General features: G+C 41.0%; 1 protein-coding gene across 1 annotated transcript in view; it reads left to right on the top strand.

The window, feature by feature from the left end:
* UBE2H (ubiquitin conjugating enzyme E2 H) overlaps positions 1 to 17,021 on the top strand; it is a 74,307-nt gene extending 57,286 nt beyond the window's left edge. Inside the window, exons 4-7 of the mRNA XM_077264422.1 lie at positions 2,919 to 2,958; positions 5,255 to 5,307; positions 9,934 to 10,062; positions 13,458 to 17,021. Of these exons, the coding sequence (XP_077120537.1) occupies positions 2,919 to 2,958; positions 5,255 to 5,307; positions 9,934 to 10,062; positions 13,458 to 13,582 (347 nt within the window). The 3' untranslated portion in view covers positions 13,583 to 17,021. The remainder of the gene's footprint in view (positions 1 to 2,918; positions 2,959 to 5,254; positions 5,308 to 9,933; positions 10,063 to 13,457) is intronic.
* The last annotated feature ends 944 nt before the right edge of the window (positions 17,022 to 17,965 follow it).

The following is a 17,965-nucleotide window of genomic DNA, read 5'->3' as shown; positions in this document are numbered from 1 at the left end:
CCTGTGACATAATTGCTGACGTAATGGATTCCTTAGCAACCAGAGATATGTGGGATCAGCCCTTCTGCATTCACTGCACTTAATATGATTGTATCAGATTCCTAGCATAACATTGTTGGGCTGCCATTGTGAGTCTGATCCTATTGATGCTGCTATGTGCAGGAACGGTCAATGCCATCAAAGGCAGCATGTAAATTAACAGGCTTTTGGCATGGTGCCATTGGCTGATGAGTTGAAGAAGGGGCTAATCTTACTAAATACACGGTTTAGGTATTTGGATTATTTCCAAATGCCTCATCAAAGCAACCTCTTCTTAGGCCATGTGCACACGTTCAGGATTTTTCGCGTTTTTTTCGCGTTTTTTCGCTATAAAAACGTGATAAAAACGCGAAAAAAACGCTTACATATGCCTCCCATTATTTTCACTGTATTCCGCATTTTTTGTGCAAATGTAGCCTTTTTTTCCGCGAAAAAATCGCATCGCGGAAAAAAAAGCAACATGTTCATTAAAATGCGGAATTGCAGGGGATTCCGCACACCTAGGGGTCCATTGATCTGCTTACTTCCCGCACGGGGCTGTGCACACCATGCGGGGGAAGTAAGCAGATAATGTGCGGTTGGTACCCAGTGTGGAGGAGAGGAGACTCTCCTCCACGGACTGGGCACCATATAATTGGTAAAAAAAAAAGAATTAAAATAAAAAATAGTCATATACTCACCCTCGATGTCCCGCGCAGTGTTCCCGCCTCCACTGCACGCTGCCGTTCGGTTCCTGTAGCTGATGTGCGGTGGAGGACTTTGCCGATGACGTCACTGTCCTGTGATTGGTCGTGAGCGGTCATGTGACCGCTCACGTGACCGTGACGTCACGGAAGGTCCTCTGCGCACAGACCAGCTATAGGAAGACGAACGGGCGCCGCTGATGAGATGTCTGGGTGAGTATAAGCTTTTTTTTATTATTTTTAAACATTCTATCTTTTACTATAGATGCTGCATAAGCTGCATCTATAGTAAAAAGTTGGTCACACTTGTCAAACAGTATGTTTGACAAGTGTGACCAACCTGTCAGTAAGTTTTCCAAGCGATGCTACAGATCGCTTGGAAAACTTTAGCATTCTGCAAGCTAATTACGCTTGCAGAATGCTACAAAAACGGAAAAAAAACGCAAAAAAAAAAATGCGGATTTCTTGCAGAAAATTTCCGGTTTTCTTCAGGAAATTTCTGCAAGAAATCCGCAACGTGTGCACATACCCTTAAAAGGTTTTCTGTACCTGCAGGAAACATTCTACCAGAACTACAATAATTTGCCACTCTTGGGTCTGGGCTTTCAGGACCTACCTTCACTCTGAAAAGAAAAAAATAAGGCTTCGTTCGCACGGTTGTATTTTGCATCAATATTTTTAGTCGGAGCTAGAAGTGGTCTCAAAATTTAAAAGCTGCAGATCTTTCCATAAAAGTATTTCCGGTGTGAATGTGTCTTAAAGCCTCGTTCACACTGGCTTTCTGCAGTTCATTCGGGTGTTCCGTCTGAATCCCATTTTTTAGTGCGATTCTCCAATGGGGCCATATAATACAATGAATACAAGTTTAATCAGTTTGTGTATTTTTTTTTTTGTTTGTTTTTTTTTCTTTTCTTCTCTAAAAGCCTGTTTGTTTCATCTGAGTTCATCTCATTGTATTCTATGGCCTTGTCTGCGGTTTGGTTGAATCCTGTTTTTAGGGGATTTTGAAGCACTGCAGAAGCCCAGTTAGAACAGGATCATAGAAAGTGGAAGAAGCATGATGAAGAAAAAATAAAGTCATCAACAAAAAGACAAGTTGGAGGTGGGGGGTTGTGTGTGTGTGTGTTTGTGATATTTTTTACATTTGTCCCATATTTTCTAGCCTCCTTTACCGCTTCATCTGTCTGCATGAATGTATTTAAGGATTTTGCTCAAAGCAGTGACATTTACGTCTTATCCACAGGATCGGCCTTTAATGCTTTTTTTACGTGGAGTAAAATCTGAGACTTAAATTGATCATCATACTGCAGTGGTCCCGGTTCTTCTGCATGAACCACTGTGCCTGGTTCTGTATCTTGACCTCTGTTTTATGATGATCATCTTGCGTCTCAGTTGTTGGCGCGTAAGTGATGACAGGACTGCATTGCTTGCAGAAACGTCATGACCATATTCCCATTAATAAAAATGGTAATGACCAATCCTAAGGTTGAAGAAGTTAAACAGCTCCTTCTCATACTCCATGCTTGGCCCCAATAAAATAAAAGCTTATACTCCCCTCTTGTTCTGCTTTAGTGCGGTTGTTGTTACACATGACGCCAGCGCCCAATCAGTGCTCGCTTCACTTCGGACATTTTGAACATGACTAGGAATTCTGGGCTGCAGCTGATCTGACTTCATCTTCAGTTCGACAAATGGCGAGGGCAATGACACCAATGCTGATTGGGAGCCAAGGTCACATGTCGCAACAACCACACAAGAGCCCCAGGGAGAGTGAGCGCTGGCATAGAATGGGAATTCTATATATCTCACCCTTAAGACCATTTTCACATTTTTGACATAATTAAACAAATGAACTTTAAAATAACATACAGGGAAATACTATAGTTTTTTTTTTTTATCTAAAAGATACTTGTCATATTGTGAACAAGTCATGGGCAAATTCATGCAGATTTGCTTCAAAGCGTAGCATTTTGTTGATGGATAATAAAAACATTTATATATATTATTCTAAAAGTTCAACCACAACTAAAAACTAAAGCTGTGTGAAGAATATGCACAAAACTCTGCTCTAGCTGCAGCAAGTGCTCAATGTCCTGATATATTGCATGCCATTTTTAATATGAAGGAGGTACGGTATTTATTTTGCCAAATCCAGGGTTCTTAAATATTTTGCCTTTCTTTCTTTTTTTTTTTTAGGATTTATGAACAAAATATTTCACCCCAACATCGATGAAGCGTAAGTTGCCCTTGAAAGTTCCATAGTCTAAATGTTATGACAAAACTTTTAAAGAAAAATTATTATTGCAGTATATGGAGAGCTTTATTTTGTAATTAAACTTTTCCTTTTTTTTTCTTTTTCAATTCTTTGTATTAGCACATCATACTGTCTTTCTCTGCATATCCTATTTGACTTCAATATATGTATTATTTGTGGAACATGCCAGTTATTTACACCCTTTAGTGCAGCCATGAGCTACATTCACATTAAAGGAGCACTCCCAAGAAATGGAATATTGGCAATAAAATACTCCTCAAAAGCCTTCCCACAGTTTCCAGCTTTGGTCCTCTTCTCACTCACCTGAATGACATTCCATCTTGTTGGATCACGCTAGGGTTGAGGTGTGAGATGGAAGTCATTTTTACAATGAAAGCTTGTAAAGCCTCATTCAGAAATTCCACAGACTTATATTGTGAAGGCCACTACTGGTTCACACCTAAACCCTAGTGTGAGGCGATGATTTGGAACAGCCGTCACCTGAGTGAGCAGAGGAAGCCAATCGGTATGTATTTTATTGCACTTTAATTGCATATACACAGATTTATACATTGTTAAAAGAAAAATAAGATATTTCTTGAGTTTCTTTAACCCTCCGTCAGGGGCAATATGTTTCATAACGAGTTTAGGGGCATTGCGCCTGTCCGGCACAGGCTAGAAAATTGGCTATATTTTCCTTTTTTTAAAATTTCAATGCTCTAAAAGTGATCAGTTACCTTAATAGGAATGTAATAAATGAGAATACACATAATCAGGTGGGGAAAAAAAAATGTTTAATAACCAGAAAAGTAATATGTTTCTACGTCTTGAGCATCCTCCTCACTCTCTCCGTCTTGATCTGTATCAGACACATCTGGACATTCTCCCACATCATCTTCTGAATCAATGTCACTTTCTTCCCCTAAATCTTCTAGCTGTAAGTGGTCTGTCTCATCATCAAGCAGTATATTTTGCACTTGCTCAACATGAAGGGCATTTGACAAGTCAAATATTCTCCTCGCCATTTCAGAAGAAAAGGTGAAGCAAGAGAGATAATGTGTTAGGGCGCAATGTGCCTGAGAAGCACACTCTTATTTCTAACAAAACCTTCTATGACAAATCCACAAATTTAGCACTAGCTATTCATAAAACAAGCTAAAAAACAATTGGGATGAATAAAAACAGCAAATTCTAACCATCAAAGGTGTGACGCATTCAGGAGCAATGAGCCGGAGAAGCCAAAACACTGATATCTGATCTCCTGCAGCTCTGCAGCACAAGAGGCTTCTCAGGTTTCACACGGCCTTTAAAGTTAGGAAGGTACTGGGAGGAGGGGGTTTCCCAGACAAACCACTGAAAATAGAGAAATGAAACTAAGTGAGCTGCGCCTGTCAGATCAGTTGCCCCTGACAGAGCTCTGAAGTCTGAGTTTAAAGCATTCTTTGCTGGCACAGTGTACGTTCCAGGCACTATGTAGCAATCTGATGCTAAAAAACATATAGGCCTCAATTCGTCAAGGACTGACGATATTCACACCGGTCTTGAGGGAGATTGGTGGAGTCACGCCTCTTAATGATTCAGGAGCATCTGACCAGTATCAAGCACCACACTACATCTTACTGCAGTCAATGGCTGTAGTAAGATTTCTTCCATAAGGAACACCACAGCTCATCTTGAATTAGATGAGCTGAGGTGTCACTCCCTCGCCTTGCTTCTATCCCGACCTAGCTCTGTTCATTTTGTCAGACCACGCATCCCCGTGTATGCGCTTTTGTCCCAACACGGAGCTATCCATTTTGGCAGAACTGGGAGAAACTTGTGTGGAAACTCCGAGCAATTTACACCAGAAGTATGGTGAAATTGCTTTGATTTTGGCCCTTAGCCTTTACAATGTCAAGCATGAGGATACAATCGACTATAGTTGTGCTGCTTTTTGCCACAGCAGTAGGGCCATGCAAGCTTCACTCACCGCAACGAATACATGCCTCAAGAACCACCAACAGATCATGCACTACTAAAGAAATCCTGAAAACATAATTTGTTGGCGGGGTCGTGAGAACTTGAGTTGAGGAACACTGGTTAAAGAGTAGCTCAGCCATTAATATTTATGATCACATGCGTAGCATTATCTAGTTCGCTTATTGTGTTCTCTGGTATTAGGCAATACTGTGCTAACAGGTTGGTAATGTCTAACTGTACTTTTATTAGCAATGTTCCCTGAGCTCTTGATGACTATTTGGTGCAATAATTGTTGTCCTGATGCTTTGCCTCTCCACAGATCAGGTACAGTGTGTCTAGATGTCATCAATCAAACCTGGACAGCTCTGTACGGTGAGGTGTTTAAAAAAAAAAAAAAAAAATTGTTTGAAACAAATCAACATTTAAAGAGGTGGTCCACTACATTGTACAATGCACCTACCACTTTACACGTCACAGTCCAGTATCCAGCTCATTCTTTTCCCCTCTCCTATGCGTTCACTGGCCGCAAGCGCCCACTGGTTACTGGGCTGTGAAACGCCACTCAGCCCAGTCAATCGGGGGTGGGGGGTGCGTGCTCCTGGCTCACGCCTGGGTGAATCGAGAGATGTCCAAAAGTTGACATGACCTCAGCGGATGTCAGCGGTGGCTGCAGCCAGGGTCACGTGATGCACATATGGCAGCAGTATGTATTTACAAAAAGACTTATTTAAAAGGTCTAAATCGATGAGCGCATTCTGCAATGTAGAGGAAAACCTCTTTAAAGTAAACCTTTTGGGTTAAATAACACTAATCTGCAGGCTATTAGCACTGTGGAGGTGCGACTGTACTGAAGGTGTGGCTCCTGGGAGAAAATTAACTTTATTTCTCGCGCAACCCTCCGGCTTTGTTATGCAGGCGTGCTAGCCTGGCTACAGTCATTTCTCACTATACTGTGAGCACGCCCCGCCACTTTAACTGACAGCTGGCTCTCCACTGATGCACTGCAGACCCAAGGCTGTCAGTCAAAGTGCTGCCGCTCCCAGTATAGTTAGCGATTATTGTAGCCACGCTGGCACACCTCCATGAATGAAAGCTGGAGGCTCCCTGGAGAAATAAAGTTCATTTTCTCCTGGGTGCTGTACTTTCAGTAGTGACCACCTACAGATTAATCCTATATCTGCAGGTTAATGGCAGTCTCTGACGTGACAAACTGCTTTTAAAGAAGTTGCCCACTACTTTTTTTTCATTGATGACCTGTCCGACATCTGGCACCCCCACCGATCAGCTGTTCTTGGCAGCGGCCACTGGCCAGGACTACTCGATTTTGGAGCTGCTCCGTCTTCTGATAGTGGCTGCGACAGGGTACTACACAGCCGCCCCCTATTGATTTGAATAGGAGGCGGATGTGTAGTATTCTGCCACGGCCATTATCAGAAGACTGAGCAGCTCCGCAATAGAGTACTTCCAGCCGCCGACCTTAATAACCTTTGCTAAGGATGAGTCGTCAATAGTGTTGAGCGATACCGTCCGATACTTGAAAGTATCGGCCGATACCGGCAAAGTATCGGATCTAATCCGATACCGATACCCGATACCAATACAAGTCAATGGGACTCATGTATCGGACGGTATCCCTGATGGTTCCCAGGGTCTGAAGGAGAGGAAACTGCCCTTCAGGCCCTGGGATCCATATTACTGTGTAAAATAAAGAATTAAAATAAAAAATATTGCTATACTCACCTCTCCGACGCAGCCTGGACCTTACCGAGGGAACCGGCAGCGTTGTTTGCTTAAAATTCGCGCTTTTCCTTCCTTCCGTGACGTCACGGCTTCTGATTGGTCGCGTGCCGCCCATGTGGCCGCGACGCAACCAATCACAGCAAGCCGTGACTTAATTTTAGGTCCTTCAGTATTTTAAAATTACGTTCCGGCGTTGTGATTGGTCGCGTCGCGGTCACATGGGCGACGCGACCAATCACAAGCCGTGACGTCACGGGAGGCAGGAGACGCGCGCATTTTAAAATGTGCACAAAACATGCAGAATGCATTCTAAATGATAGAATGCATAATGCATGCGTTTTTGATGAGTTTTTATAGCGTTTTTATCGCGAAAAAACCTGAACGTGTGCACATACCCTAACTCTGCTCAATAGATAAGTTCGCCCAGCTAACAAGCAAGCATTCTGCTTATTCATCAGGTTGGCAACCTGTTTACACAACAAGATAATTGTGAAACAAACGTTTTTAACACTGTGTGTTCACAATACTCTTGCATTATAAATGCCCCTTTTCTTTTTGATTCAGCAATAGAGTGCAACTTTTTGATAGGTTGCTGAATGAGTGATAGGTAGTTTGATATACGTGATGGTGTTTATAAAAAAGGTAATTTGGGGTAGGGGCAGCTCTGAAAAATCTGATTTGTAAAGCAAAGACTTATCTGTTGTAAAATAGTTGGTTGTCCCTACTGCAAAAACTTCTAGGCATATGAGCAAAAAAGCAATAGCTCTTAACACTGGAGTAGTGATGGGAAAGGGATTCTTTAAGACCACTACTCATGTCAGTTAATCATACACTGACTATTCTCAGTTTTTATTGTCTTATGTTTGCAATATTCTCAAATTCTTTTAATTACAGTTTTATTAAGAGCAGCCTGATTTTGCTTCTTTCTTGATTTCGTATAGTTTGATGGGGTAGGTTGAGAAGTGTTAAAAAGAAACAGGCAAAAAAAGCATAATTTAGCCAACTGATGCTATTGCTCCACTGTGTCAGATGCAGCTAAAATCAAAACCTTTTCTTTAAGTTGTCTATCCCACCCTAGCTCTGTGTTTGTACAGATTTTCATGTGGTGGGTGAATTTCACCAACAGATTAATTGAGCTACATTAATTTATACATTGAAAATGTCCAAAGCTTCCATCCAGTTCTTGTAACTGCATTTTTAGATGGCTAATGAGCATCTTTCACTTCTAGCCTTGTTTCCAGTGTCTGAATGGCTTTTTCTTTTATAGATAGTCTTGCAACTGCTGTAGGGTTTGTCATCTGCTTTACACGTTCTTTCTGCCTCTTGACTGTGTTGAAGTAGACTTATTACACTGACCCAATTGTGAACCATTTATTACTAAATACAGGGGGTGAAATAAGTATTGAACACATTACCAATTTTCAAATATACTTGTGAAGGTGATATTGATATGAAATTCTCACCACCAGATGTCTGTACAGCCAATCCACACAAGCAAAGAAATCAAACCATAGATGTCCATAAATTAAGTTTTGTAATAATGAGAAAGGACACTGGGAAAAAGTATTGAACACTTGAAGAAAGAGAAGTGCAGAAATCCATGGTAAAACATGACACCAGCTGAAAGCCATCAGTAAATGGAAAGCAATCCTGCCATTTAGTGAAAAATATTAGGTGGTTCAACTGGTGGCCTCTTCTTGTGGTGCTACACAAGAAACATCTCATGATGGGTAAAAGCAGTGAGCTGTCTCAAGACCTTTTCAACCTTATTGTTCCAAAACTTACTGATGGCATTGGTTACAGAAGAATTTCTAAACTACTGAAGATTCCAGTGAGAAATGTTGGGATCATAATCCTGAGTGGAAAAAACATCATTTAACTATAAACCGTCCACAACCAGGTGCTCCCCGTAAGATTTCAGACAGGAGTGAAAAGAATTTTCAGAAGAGTTATCCAATAACAAAGAACCACCTTGGGAAAGCTACAGAAAGACTTGGAATCGGTAGGTACAACTTTTTCCAAGAAAAATAGAAGTAATGCACTCAACCTCCATGGCCTGTATGCACACTCGGCATGCAGGAATCTATTGCTGAACAAAAAGCATGTTGAAGCACGTTTAAAGTTTGCTTAACATTTAGACAAGCCTGTGAAATATAGACTGGTCAGATGAGATCAAAATTGAACTCTTTGGATGCCATAATACACACCATGTATTGAGCCCGAAAGGTACTGCTCATTATCTCGAAAACACCATACCAACAGAGAAGTTTGGAGGTAGGAACATGATGGTGTGGGGCTGTTTTTTCAGCATAAGTAACTGGCAAACTTTATATAATTAAAGGAAGGATGAATAGACAGATGTACCTAGACTTTCTTGATAAAAATCTGCAACCATCTACCAGGATGATGAAGATGAAACTAGGGTGGACGTTTCAGCAAAACAAATGATCCCAAACACACAGCCAAGGAAACTCTCAATTGGTTTCAGAGAAAATAAAGCTGCTTGATTGGCCCAGCAAATCACCTGACCTGAATCCAATAGAAAACTTATGGAAAACACTCAAATTCAAGCTTTCATAGAAGGAGCCAACTGCACCATCAGGATTTGAAAGGTGTTTGTGTGGAACAATGGGCCAAAATTACACCTGCAATGCATGCATGTGACTAGTTTTTCCATGCAGGAGGCATCTTGAATCTGTCATCACCAACCAAGGCTTTTGTACAAAGTGCTAAATAAATTTCAGTAAATGCGTTGAATACTTTTTCCATGTCAATTCTCATAATTACACACAACTTTATGTACCTCTATGGTTTGACTTTTCCCTGTGTAGATTGGATGGGTTGGTTGTTACCGACGTCTGTTGATGATTTCATATCAGTAGCACCATTAGAAATACATTTACTTGGTAAATTGGTCACATATTGTAAAATAGCATTGGAATGAGCACCTACCCCCATACAAATGGAGTACAAGGTCACAAAATGTGTGATGCCAAAGCACTGAATAGTCTCATGCAGGCCCTGTAGTATAGTGTAAATATACACCACTATGTATTTATAATGTACTATTCCTCCAACAGTTGAATCCCTTCTGACCCGTCTTTGAAGTGTGCCCAAACTCAGTGTGCCACTTGGTGATTCAGGCAAAGCAATTTTGATATTTTTGAGACAGGCCGATAATCTTTTAACTAAATTGAACTCTGGAAAAGTGTAATCAGGATGTCTAACTTTTTTTTTTTTTAAATATAAATATTGCAGATCTTACCAATATATTTGAGTCCTTTTTGCCCCAGCTGCTGGCCTACCCCAATCCAATAGATCCACTTAATGGAGATGCTGCAGCAATGTATCTGCATCGACCAGAGGAGTACAAACAGAAAATTAAAGGTAAATGTGTAATTCTAAGAAATAGAAGGATAGTGTAACTTTTATAAAATGTGTGTAAACTTAACCTAAAAAAGCCCACAGTTTCAACAGCAATTGGCACAACTCCCTTCCTAAAAAAAAACAAAACCTTATAATGCAAAAGGGTAAACACTGACGCAGTTACCACCTGCACCAGGTCAGTCAGGCAAGTTACCTTAATGACTGTATACCGTAGTTTCCAGTAGGTAACTATTGCAAAACAATGGGGAGACAAAGAGCGCAATAGGGTCTTATCCACGTTACACAGAGGAGAATATACACCAAATTTGCTCACCTGGTTAGGATGAGATTAGAGCATGTAGATAGCGGCTGCTGCAGATCCACAGGTCTTCACCGACCAGAGAAATTAATGTCTTCAAAGGGAGATTTGTAGTTAAAATTCTGCGCTGCCGCCAAGATGAATTTCAGGAGAGTATAGTTGATTCACAGTGGTTTTATTCAACGCGTTTCAGGGGTCTCATGCCCCCTTCACATGTGTGGTATTTCCTGATGAAGGGGGGCATGAGACCCCTGAAACGCATTGAATAAAACCACCGTGAATCAACTATACTCTCCTGAAATTCATCTTGGCGGCAGTGCAGAATTTTAACTACAAATCTCCCTTTGAAGACAGTAGTTTCCAGTAGGGAAGACTGCATGGCCCCTAGTTACTACAGTAACTTTACCACTGGGTGGCATCAGGACTCGGTGCAGCACCATGGAGCATTGGTAACTGTAGGAGACTTGATGTGGCTTATGAATTGATTTTGACATCTGGCCTGGAAGATCTCCTTAACACAACCTGCCAAGGAGGAGCCACAACTGGTTTTTACTGACTGACTCGGATGGAATTAGCCTCGCACAACTTGAACTCATGCAGAGCTGTAAGTAAGTCTGTATTAATGAGTACTTACTCGTATGATGTATTAACAAATGTGTTGCAAACACAAAACACACAAAAAAAAAATCATGTGCATGGATCTACACACTGCATTTAATGTGCTAAACTCTTTTTAGCCAGAAAAAGCCTTTATCGCCTATAAACAGGATACTTGATGATTTATAGTACTTTTAACCTGGTCAGGGACAGAAATTCCACATTCTGCCATTTGATGTGGATCTCAGTGGTGGGACACCCACTGATCAGCACATTATCAACTATTTTGGGCAAAACTTGGTCACTGAATGGCCCCTTTTAAGGTTCTTAACCAGTTTATAATGGGAAAACCTCTTGTGTTTATAAAGCACTCTTGTGAAACCCGTATATTATATAGTCATTACAATAAATAAGCTCATAAAATATATCAGCATGACAAGTGCCCAAGAGATTTACTGAATAGAGATACCTATCTGCTGATCAAAATGGTGGACAAAGAATAACTAGTAACTAACTAGTCAAGGAACAGGGGGGAGGGCAAAACTAAAACAAACGACCATAAAGTCCATGGGTATAAAAATCTGAAAAATCTTTATTAAACAGAGTACTTAGAGCAGGTGAGAAAAAGTGCACCAAAAAAGTACAAACCACTATACAGATGCACAACTACAAGAGTACACGGAGCCAGGGAACCATGCTTATCACATTAAAATTAAAATTATAGCAAGGATTTCCACTCCCATAGTAGGGACTAATCAAGGTAGAAACCAGTTATAGCATGCGAACATATCTGCAAATTATCATAATGTAGCTGTAGACAGAGGCAAGGTTGTCACAGTATGCACTGCGGTTCCCTGGCTCCGTGTGCTCTCGTAGTAGTCGTGCATCTGTATAGTGGTTTTTACTTTTTTGGTGCACTTTCCTCACCTGCTCTATGTACTGTTTAATAAAGATTTTTCATATTTTTATACCCATGGACTTTATGGTCGTTTGTTTTGGTTTTGCCTCCCTCCCCCCCCTCCCCTGTTTAGTCAGTACAAACAAAGTGATCTATTTCAAGTTTTTAATTCTGTTAATGTTGATGATTATGGCTTACAGCCAATGAAAACCCAAAAGTCATTATCTCAGTATATTAGAATAATCAATAAACACCTGCAAAGACTTCCTAAGCATGTAAAAAGGGCCCTTAGTCTGTTTCAGCAGGGTCCACAATCATGGGGAAGACGGCTGACTTGACAAATTTCCAGAAGGCAGCCATTGACACACTCCACAAGGAGGGTAAGCCACAAAAGGTCATTGCTAAAGAAGCTGTCTGTTCACAGAGTGCTGTATCCAAACATATTAATGGAAAATTGAGTGGAAGGAAAAAGGGTGGTAGAAAAGGTGCACAAGCAACCGGGATAACCAGAGCCTTGAAAGGATTAAGAAAAGGCCATTCAAATATTTGGGGAGGATCACAAGGTGTGGACTGCTGCTGGAGTAATTGCTTCCAGAGCCACCACACACAGACATATCCAGGACATGGAATAAAAGTGTTGGATTCCTTGTGTCAAGCCACTCATGACCAATAGACAACACCAGAAGCGTCTTACCTGGGCCAAGGAGAAAAAGAACTGGACTGTTGCTCAGTGGTCCAAGGTGTTGTTTTCAGATCAAAGTAAGTTTTGCATTTCATTTGGAAATAAAGGTCCCAGAATCTGAGGCAGGAATGGAGAGGCACACAATCCAAGCTGCTGGAGGTCTAGTGTGAAATTTCCACAATCAGTGATGGTTTGGGGAGCCATGTCATCTGCTGGTGTAGGTCCACTGTGTTTTATCAAGACCAAAGTCAGAGCAGCTGTCTACCAGGAAATTTTAGAGCACTTCATGCTTCCCTCTGCCGACCAGCTTTTTGGAGATGGAAATGTTATTCTCTAGAAGGACTTGGCACCTGTTCACACTGCCAAAAGTACCAATACCTGGTTTAAAAACCACAGTATCACTGTGCTTGATTGGTCAGCAAACTCACCTGATATTAACCCCACAGAGAATCTATGTGGTGTTTGTCAAGAGGAAGATGAGACACCAGACCCAACAATGCAGACAAGCTGAAGGCTGCTATCAAAGCAACCTGGGCTTCCATAACACCTCAGCATTGCCACAGACTGATTGCCTTCATGCCACTCTGCATTGATGCAGTAATTGATGCAAATGGAGCGCTGGCCAAGTATTTAGGATTTTATAATCCTTTTTCAAGCCGATGTTATAAAGAATAAAGCCATAATCAACATTAACAGAAATAAACACTTGAAATAGATCACATTGTAATTACTCAATATGCATTTCACTTTTTGAGAAGAACCTGTATTAGAAAACTTGGGGATGAAAACAAAGTTTTTGAGGACTGTTCCTGTTTTTTTATTGAAATCACAAGTTATTAAAGTAAGTTTTCTCTTTAATGTACTGACCATGAAAGCGTGCTCCAGAGTTAATGCTTTGCGTTTCTTCTCTTAATGTCTAGAGTACATCCAGAAATATGCAACAGAGGAGGCGCTTAAAGAACAAGAAGAGCGCACAGGCGATAGCTCATCTGAAAGCTCAATGTCTGACTTCTCGGAAGATGAAGCCCAGGACATGGAGTTGTAGTAGATACAATCTGCTTTTCGGAAGCGAAAAACAAATACAAAGACTTATTTCCTAACCCTGAGAAGCAGACTATAATATTCATATTTAAACAAAGCAATTTTTTTTATTACTAAACAAGGTTTTTATGAATAATAGCATTGATATATCATCACCCTTTAGGTCTTGATTTTCCTGATCATTTTGCAACCCAATGTGCATAGCGTGTGCCCCTTTCCCCACATTCCATTTTGGTAGCTGTGTGCATGAGTTCAGCAGTCCAACGTTGTATGCTACTTGAACTGAGGAAAAAGACCACAAATATAGCAAGCAAATAACAATTCTGACTGCTGTGATACGTAGTTTTCAAGTAGTTTTGTCCTTTTAATCAACGCCCTGCCAAGTGGATCATGCCTCGGACTCTGCTGGAATAGTACATTCTGTAAAACCATACGGTGTACATTGAGGCAATTTGTGCACAAAGAAAAAAAAAAACCTTGGGAATACAAACTTCCATGGAATGTGTGCTTTTGGGGGGCACCGGTTGGTGTTGCCCTTGTCCTTCCCCATTTTTTTTTTCTTGATTAAGATTTAGTTTCAAAGAAAGCAAAAAAACTTAAAATGACCCCCCCCCCCCCCCCCCTTGAATGGGTTTCATACATGCCTGTCCGTTTTTAATTCGTATTTTTTTTTTTTTCCTTTTTTAAAGTTTATTTACCACCCTTCTTTTAAAGCCAGGAGGGCTGAGAATGCGACAAGGTTTAATTTGTTAATATGGTGACTTGCTCCATCTTGAAGGATTTGATTCATTTGGAGATGGGTTTGGGGGTGTGCAAAACCAGTGGTGGTGTGACCCATTGCTATTGTTTCCCTTTTAGAGAAAGAGGGTGGTGAATTGTATGACTTAATTTACTTTCAAATATAGAGACAACTTCAAATATGTGTCATATTCACGGTTTTTCAGCTCTCGTTTGTACTGGTGTGGCCACAGCATCTTTACACTACCAACCAATCAAAATCGACTTGTTAAGTAGGAATTCCTCTGCAGTTTAGTATTCTTTCAAGGTTTACCGTTCAGTTAAGCCCACAATAAAGACATATATGCCAAGGTTTCTAAATACATGACATTTTTTTTTTCTAATTACAGTAAAATTTCTCCTTGCAATTTTGCATTTTCCTCCCCTCCTCATACTAGACAGACACTGGCAACATTAGAGTTGTCTGATCTTTTTGCTCTCACTGGGAATATTAAACAAAGTTGGGCCTGTTGTGAGAAATGGAAGCGTCACAGCACTCTTGGACCCTTATGTACAGTATTGTGGTTGAGTCCTCCCTTTAAAATAGAAAGCTCTGAAGGAAAGTTGCCATTGTTGTCCCACATGCACTGAAGATGCAGACCATGCCCTGTCACTTTGTCGGCATGAACGAACTTTACTTATCTACTCACTGACCTGTTTACTACAGTGCCTGGAGGTAAACAGTCGCTCTGCAGTGTACTGTCATGTTGGCCGTTTTCAGCAGAGACTTTGCTCTGCCGGCTGAGCTGTTTTTCCCTTATGGTCTGTGTCCCAGTGAGTGAGCAGATAACTTAAGCTCATTCACGATGTTGCTCCTCGGTCTGACATACTTGCTTTTACTATACAGTAGCTAAGATGTCTTGATTTTTTTTTTTTTTTCTTCAGGCTTCAACCCGTCATAAAGATGATGACCAGCTTGGATTACTTCTCCGAGCACCTCCTTGTAATGTCTTCTAAACATTGTGAAAGATTTAGTCACAGTATATGTATCAAATCTGTATAGATATCCGATAACCATGGTCCAATTTACATCACCTGGAAGTAAACAATGAAGATTCTTATTGAATGACAACAAATGGAGACGTTGAAAAACTGAAGTAGAAGTTATATGGAAAAATCTTTCAATTCCTTTTCATAATGCAAAAAATAACCCCCTTTTTTATATATATTTCTACCTTTGACTGTTAACAGGGAGTTGCAACTTGCCAGATTTGTCCCCTCTGGCAACTGTATGTGCTGATGACTGCAGATATACAGGCTACATTGTCTTCTTGTCAGCCAGTGGCAGGGCGTGGTTAACCCCTTCATCACATGGCAATTTTCCATTGTGTTTGTTTTTTCCTCCCCTTCCAAGATTCATAACTTTTTTTCCCATCAATATAGCTGTAGGATGGCTTGGTTTTTTTGGGGGGGGGGGTTTTTTTGCAGGAGTTTTTTTTTTAAATGACACCATTTATTCTACCACATATTGTACTGGAAAAATTTTGCCTTGATACGCGGTTTACCGATCAGAATAATTTATCTTGTATAATTTTTTTTTAAGAACGATTAGGTGATACCAAATGTGTGTTTGTTTTTTTTTCTTTTTAATAAATTGTGGTGATTTTAATGAAGCAAAAGGGATGACTTGAGCTTTTTTCATATTTTTTCACTTTTTTTTGTCACTTTTTACTGTATTTAATAGTACTTCGTCTGATCGCTTGTGGTATACTGTCTTTCACAGGAGGACTGTAATGACAGCTGGAGGTCTGCCTGTCAAGATAACCTACTGGTGCCCTGTGATCACATGGGCACGCTGATGGGAGTGGGGAATGACATGCTTCCCTGCTGTCGCCTGTTAAATGCTGCTGTCAAATTGCAGGCTCTGCTCTACTCCACCTGCGGCTGTAAAAGGCATGTGATGTCTGATTAAATCGACCATCATGTGCCGGGAAAGATGCAGGCTTAACCTGCAAGTCCGCATCAAAGGCAGGGATATGGCACAAGTTTACCTTGTCATATGTTGTGAAAGGGTTAAAGCTGCCGCTTAATATGTAGAGGGCAGTGACTGAAGCCATTCCTCTACAAATTAAACTTGGAGGCTGCCGGGAGCCCGGCACCTGGTCTTTTGTGTTGCCGCTGCATGGCTTTGGAGTGCTATCAACCTGCTTATTGACCCATACCTGCAGATGTGGCTCCAGCGGCATTTAACTTGTGCAAATTGGATACTCATATTAGCTCTGCCCATCAACACCTCTGTTACATTATCGCGGGGCGCTGATGGGTTGGCATAACAATCCATGGTCTACGGGAGACCGCTGTGGTTGTCATTGCCGAACTGCTATGAAAACCGCCCTGTGGTCGGTGCTCATGGCAGAGGAGTATTTTTGTTACACATAGCAGGATGTGTGTCCCAAGCGATCAGATGCTTACAGCTTCTAGGCTAAAGGCAAAGACGGACTGCCGCTCTCCTCGTGCGAGAATCGCATCGCACTGCGTGGACTGGACTGGCTCCTCTCCTGACCTGAGCAAGACAGTATGATGTATTTCTATGCAGCTGTCAAGCTTAAGTCAGGAGAGCCGACAGCCAGTACGAGGATTACAATGCATTTCTCGCACGAGAAATTCGGCGGTCTGTCTCTGCCCTAACATGGAGAGTATTAAAGTGAAAAGTAAAAAAAAAAAAAATTAAATGGCGCAAATCACCCCCTGTTTGCTCCATTCAAAATAAAACGGACAAACAAACAAAAAAAATACACATTTGGTATGATAAATTTGTTCAGAAACGCCTGACCTATCAAGATATAAAAAGAATCCGCTCGGTAAACAGCGTAACAAGAAAAATCAAGATTCCAGAATTCTGTTTTTGTTGTTTTTTTTGTTGCTGCAACATTGCAATATAGTGCAGTAATGGGCAATGAAAACATCACATCTATCTCGGAATGGTATCCATAAGGCCGGGATCACACATACGCGAGATATGGCCGAGTCTCGCAGGTGAAATCCCTCCTCTGGCGCCGGCACTGCGGAACGGAGCGTGCAGCCGCACAGAATTACATGGAGCTGCACGCTCCGCTCCCAAATGCCGGCGCCAGAGGAGGGATTTCACCTGCGAGACTCGGCCGTATCTCGCGTATGTGTGATCCCGGCCTAAAAACAGCTCTGCGTGCAAACAAGCCCTCATCCAGTCCAACATTGCAAAAAATAGAGAGCTTGGAAAATGCCGTTTTGTTTTGGTTTTTTTTGTTTATTTTATATTTATTTTTTTACAAACACTTTATTATAATTTCTCTGCACTTGCAATTTTGTTTTTCAGTACACATGGTAAAAAGCAATGGTATCGTTCAAAAGTAAAACCTGTGTTGCAAAAAAAAAAAAAAAAGTCCTCACATGACCATATGGCCGGGCAAAAAAAAAGTTGACTCTGGGGAGAAAAAAAAAAACAAACGAAAAACTGAAATGCCCCTGCTCGTTAAGGGGTTATTCTAGGCCACACGAATTGTCTTCGCCACTTGGAGATACCATATAGTGTGCAAATTGGTTGTGGAGTCTTTTTGTGTAGTATTTACTACTTTACAAAAATCAGCTCATTGCTGTGGAATAAATCTATAACACACGATTAGTGGTGTAA

Source organism: Ranitomeya variabilis, chromosome 5 (genome assembly GCF_051348905.1).
Source record: "Ranitomeya variabilis isolate aRanVar5 chromosome 5, aRanVar5.hap1, whole genome shotgun sequence".
Classification (NCBI taxonomy): domain Eukaryota; kingdom Metazoa; phylum Chordata; class Amphibia; order Anura; family Dendrobatidae; genus Ranitomeya; species Ranitomeya variabilis.
Note: the sequence above shows the minus strand (reverse complement) of the source record. Positions and strands in the feature narration are given on the sequence as shown.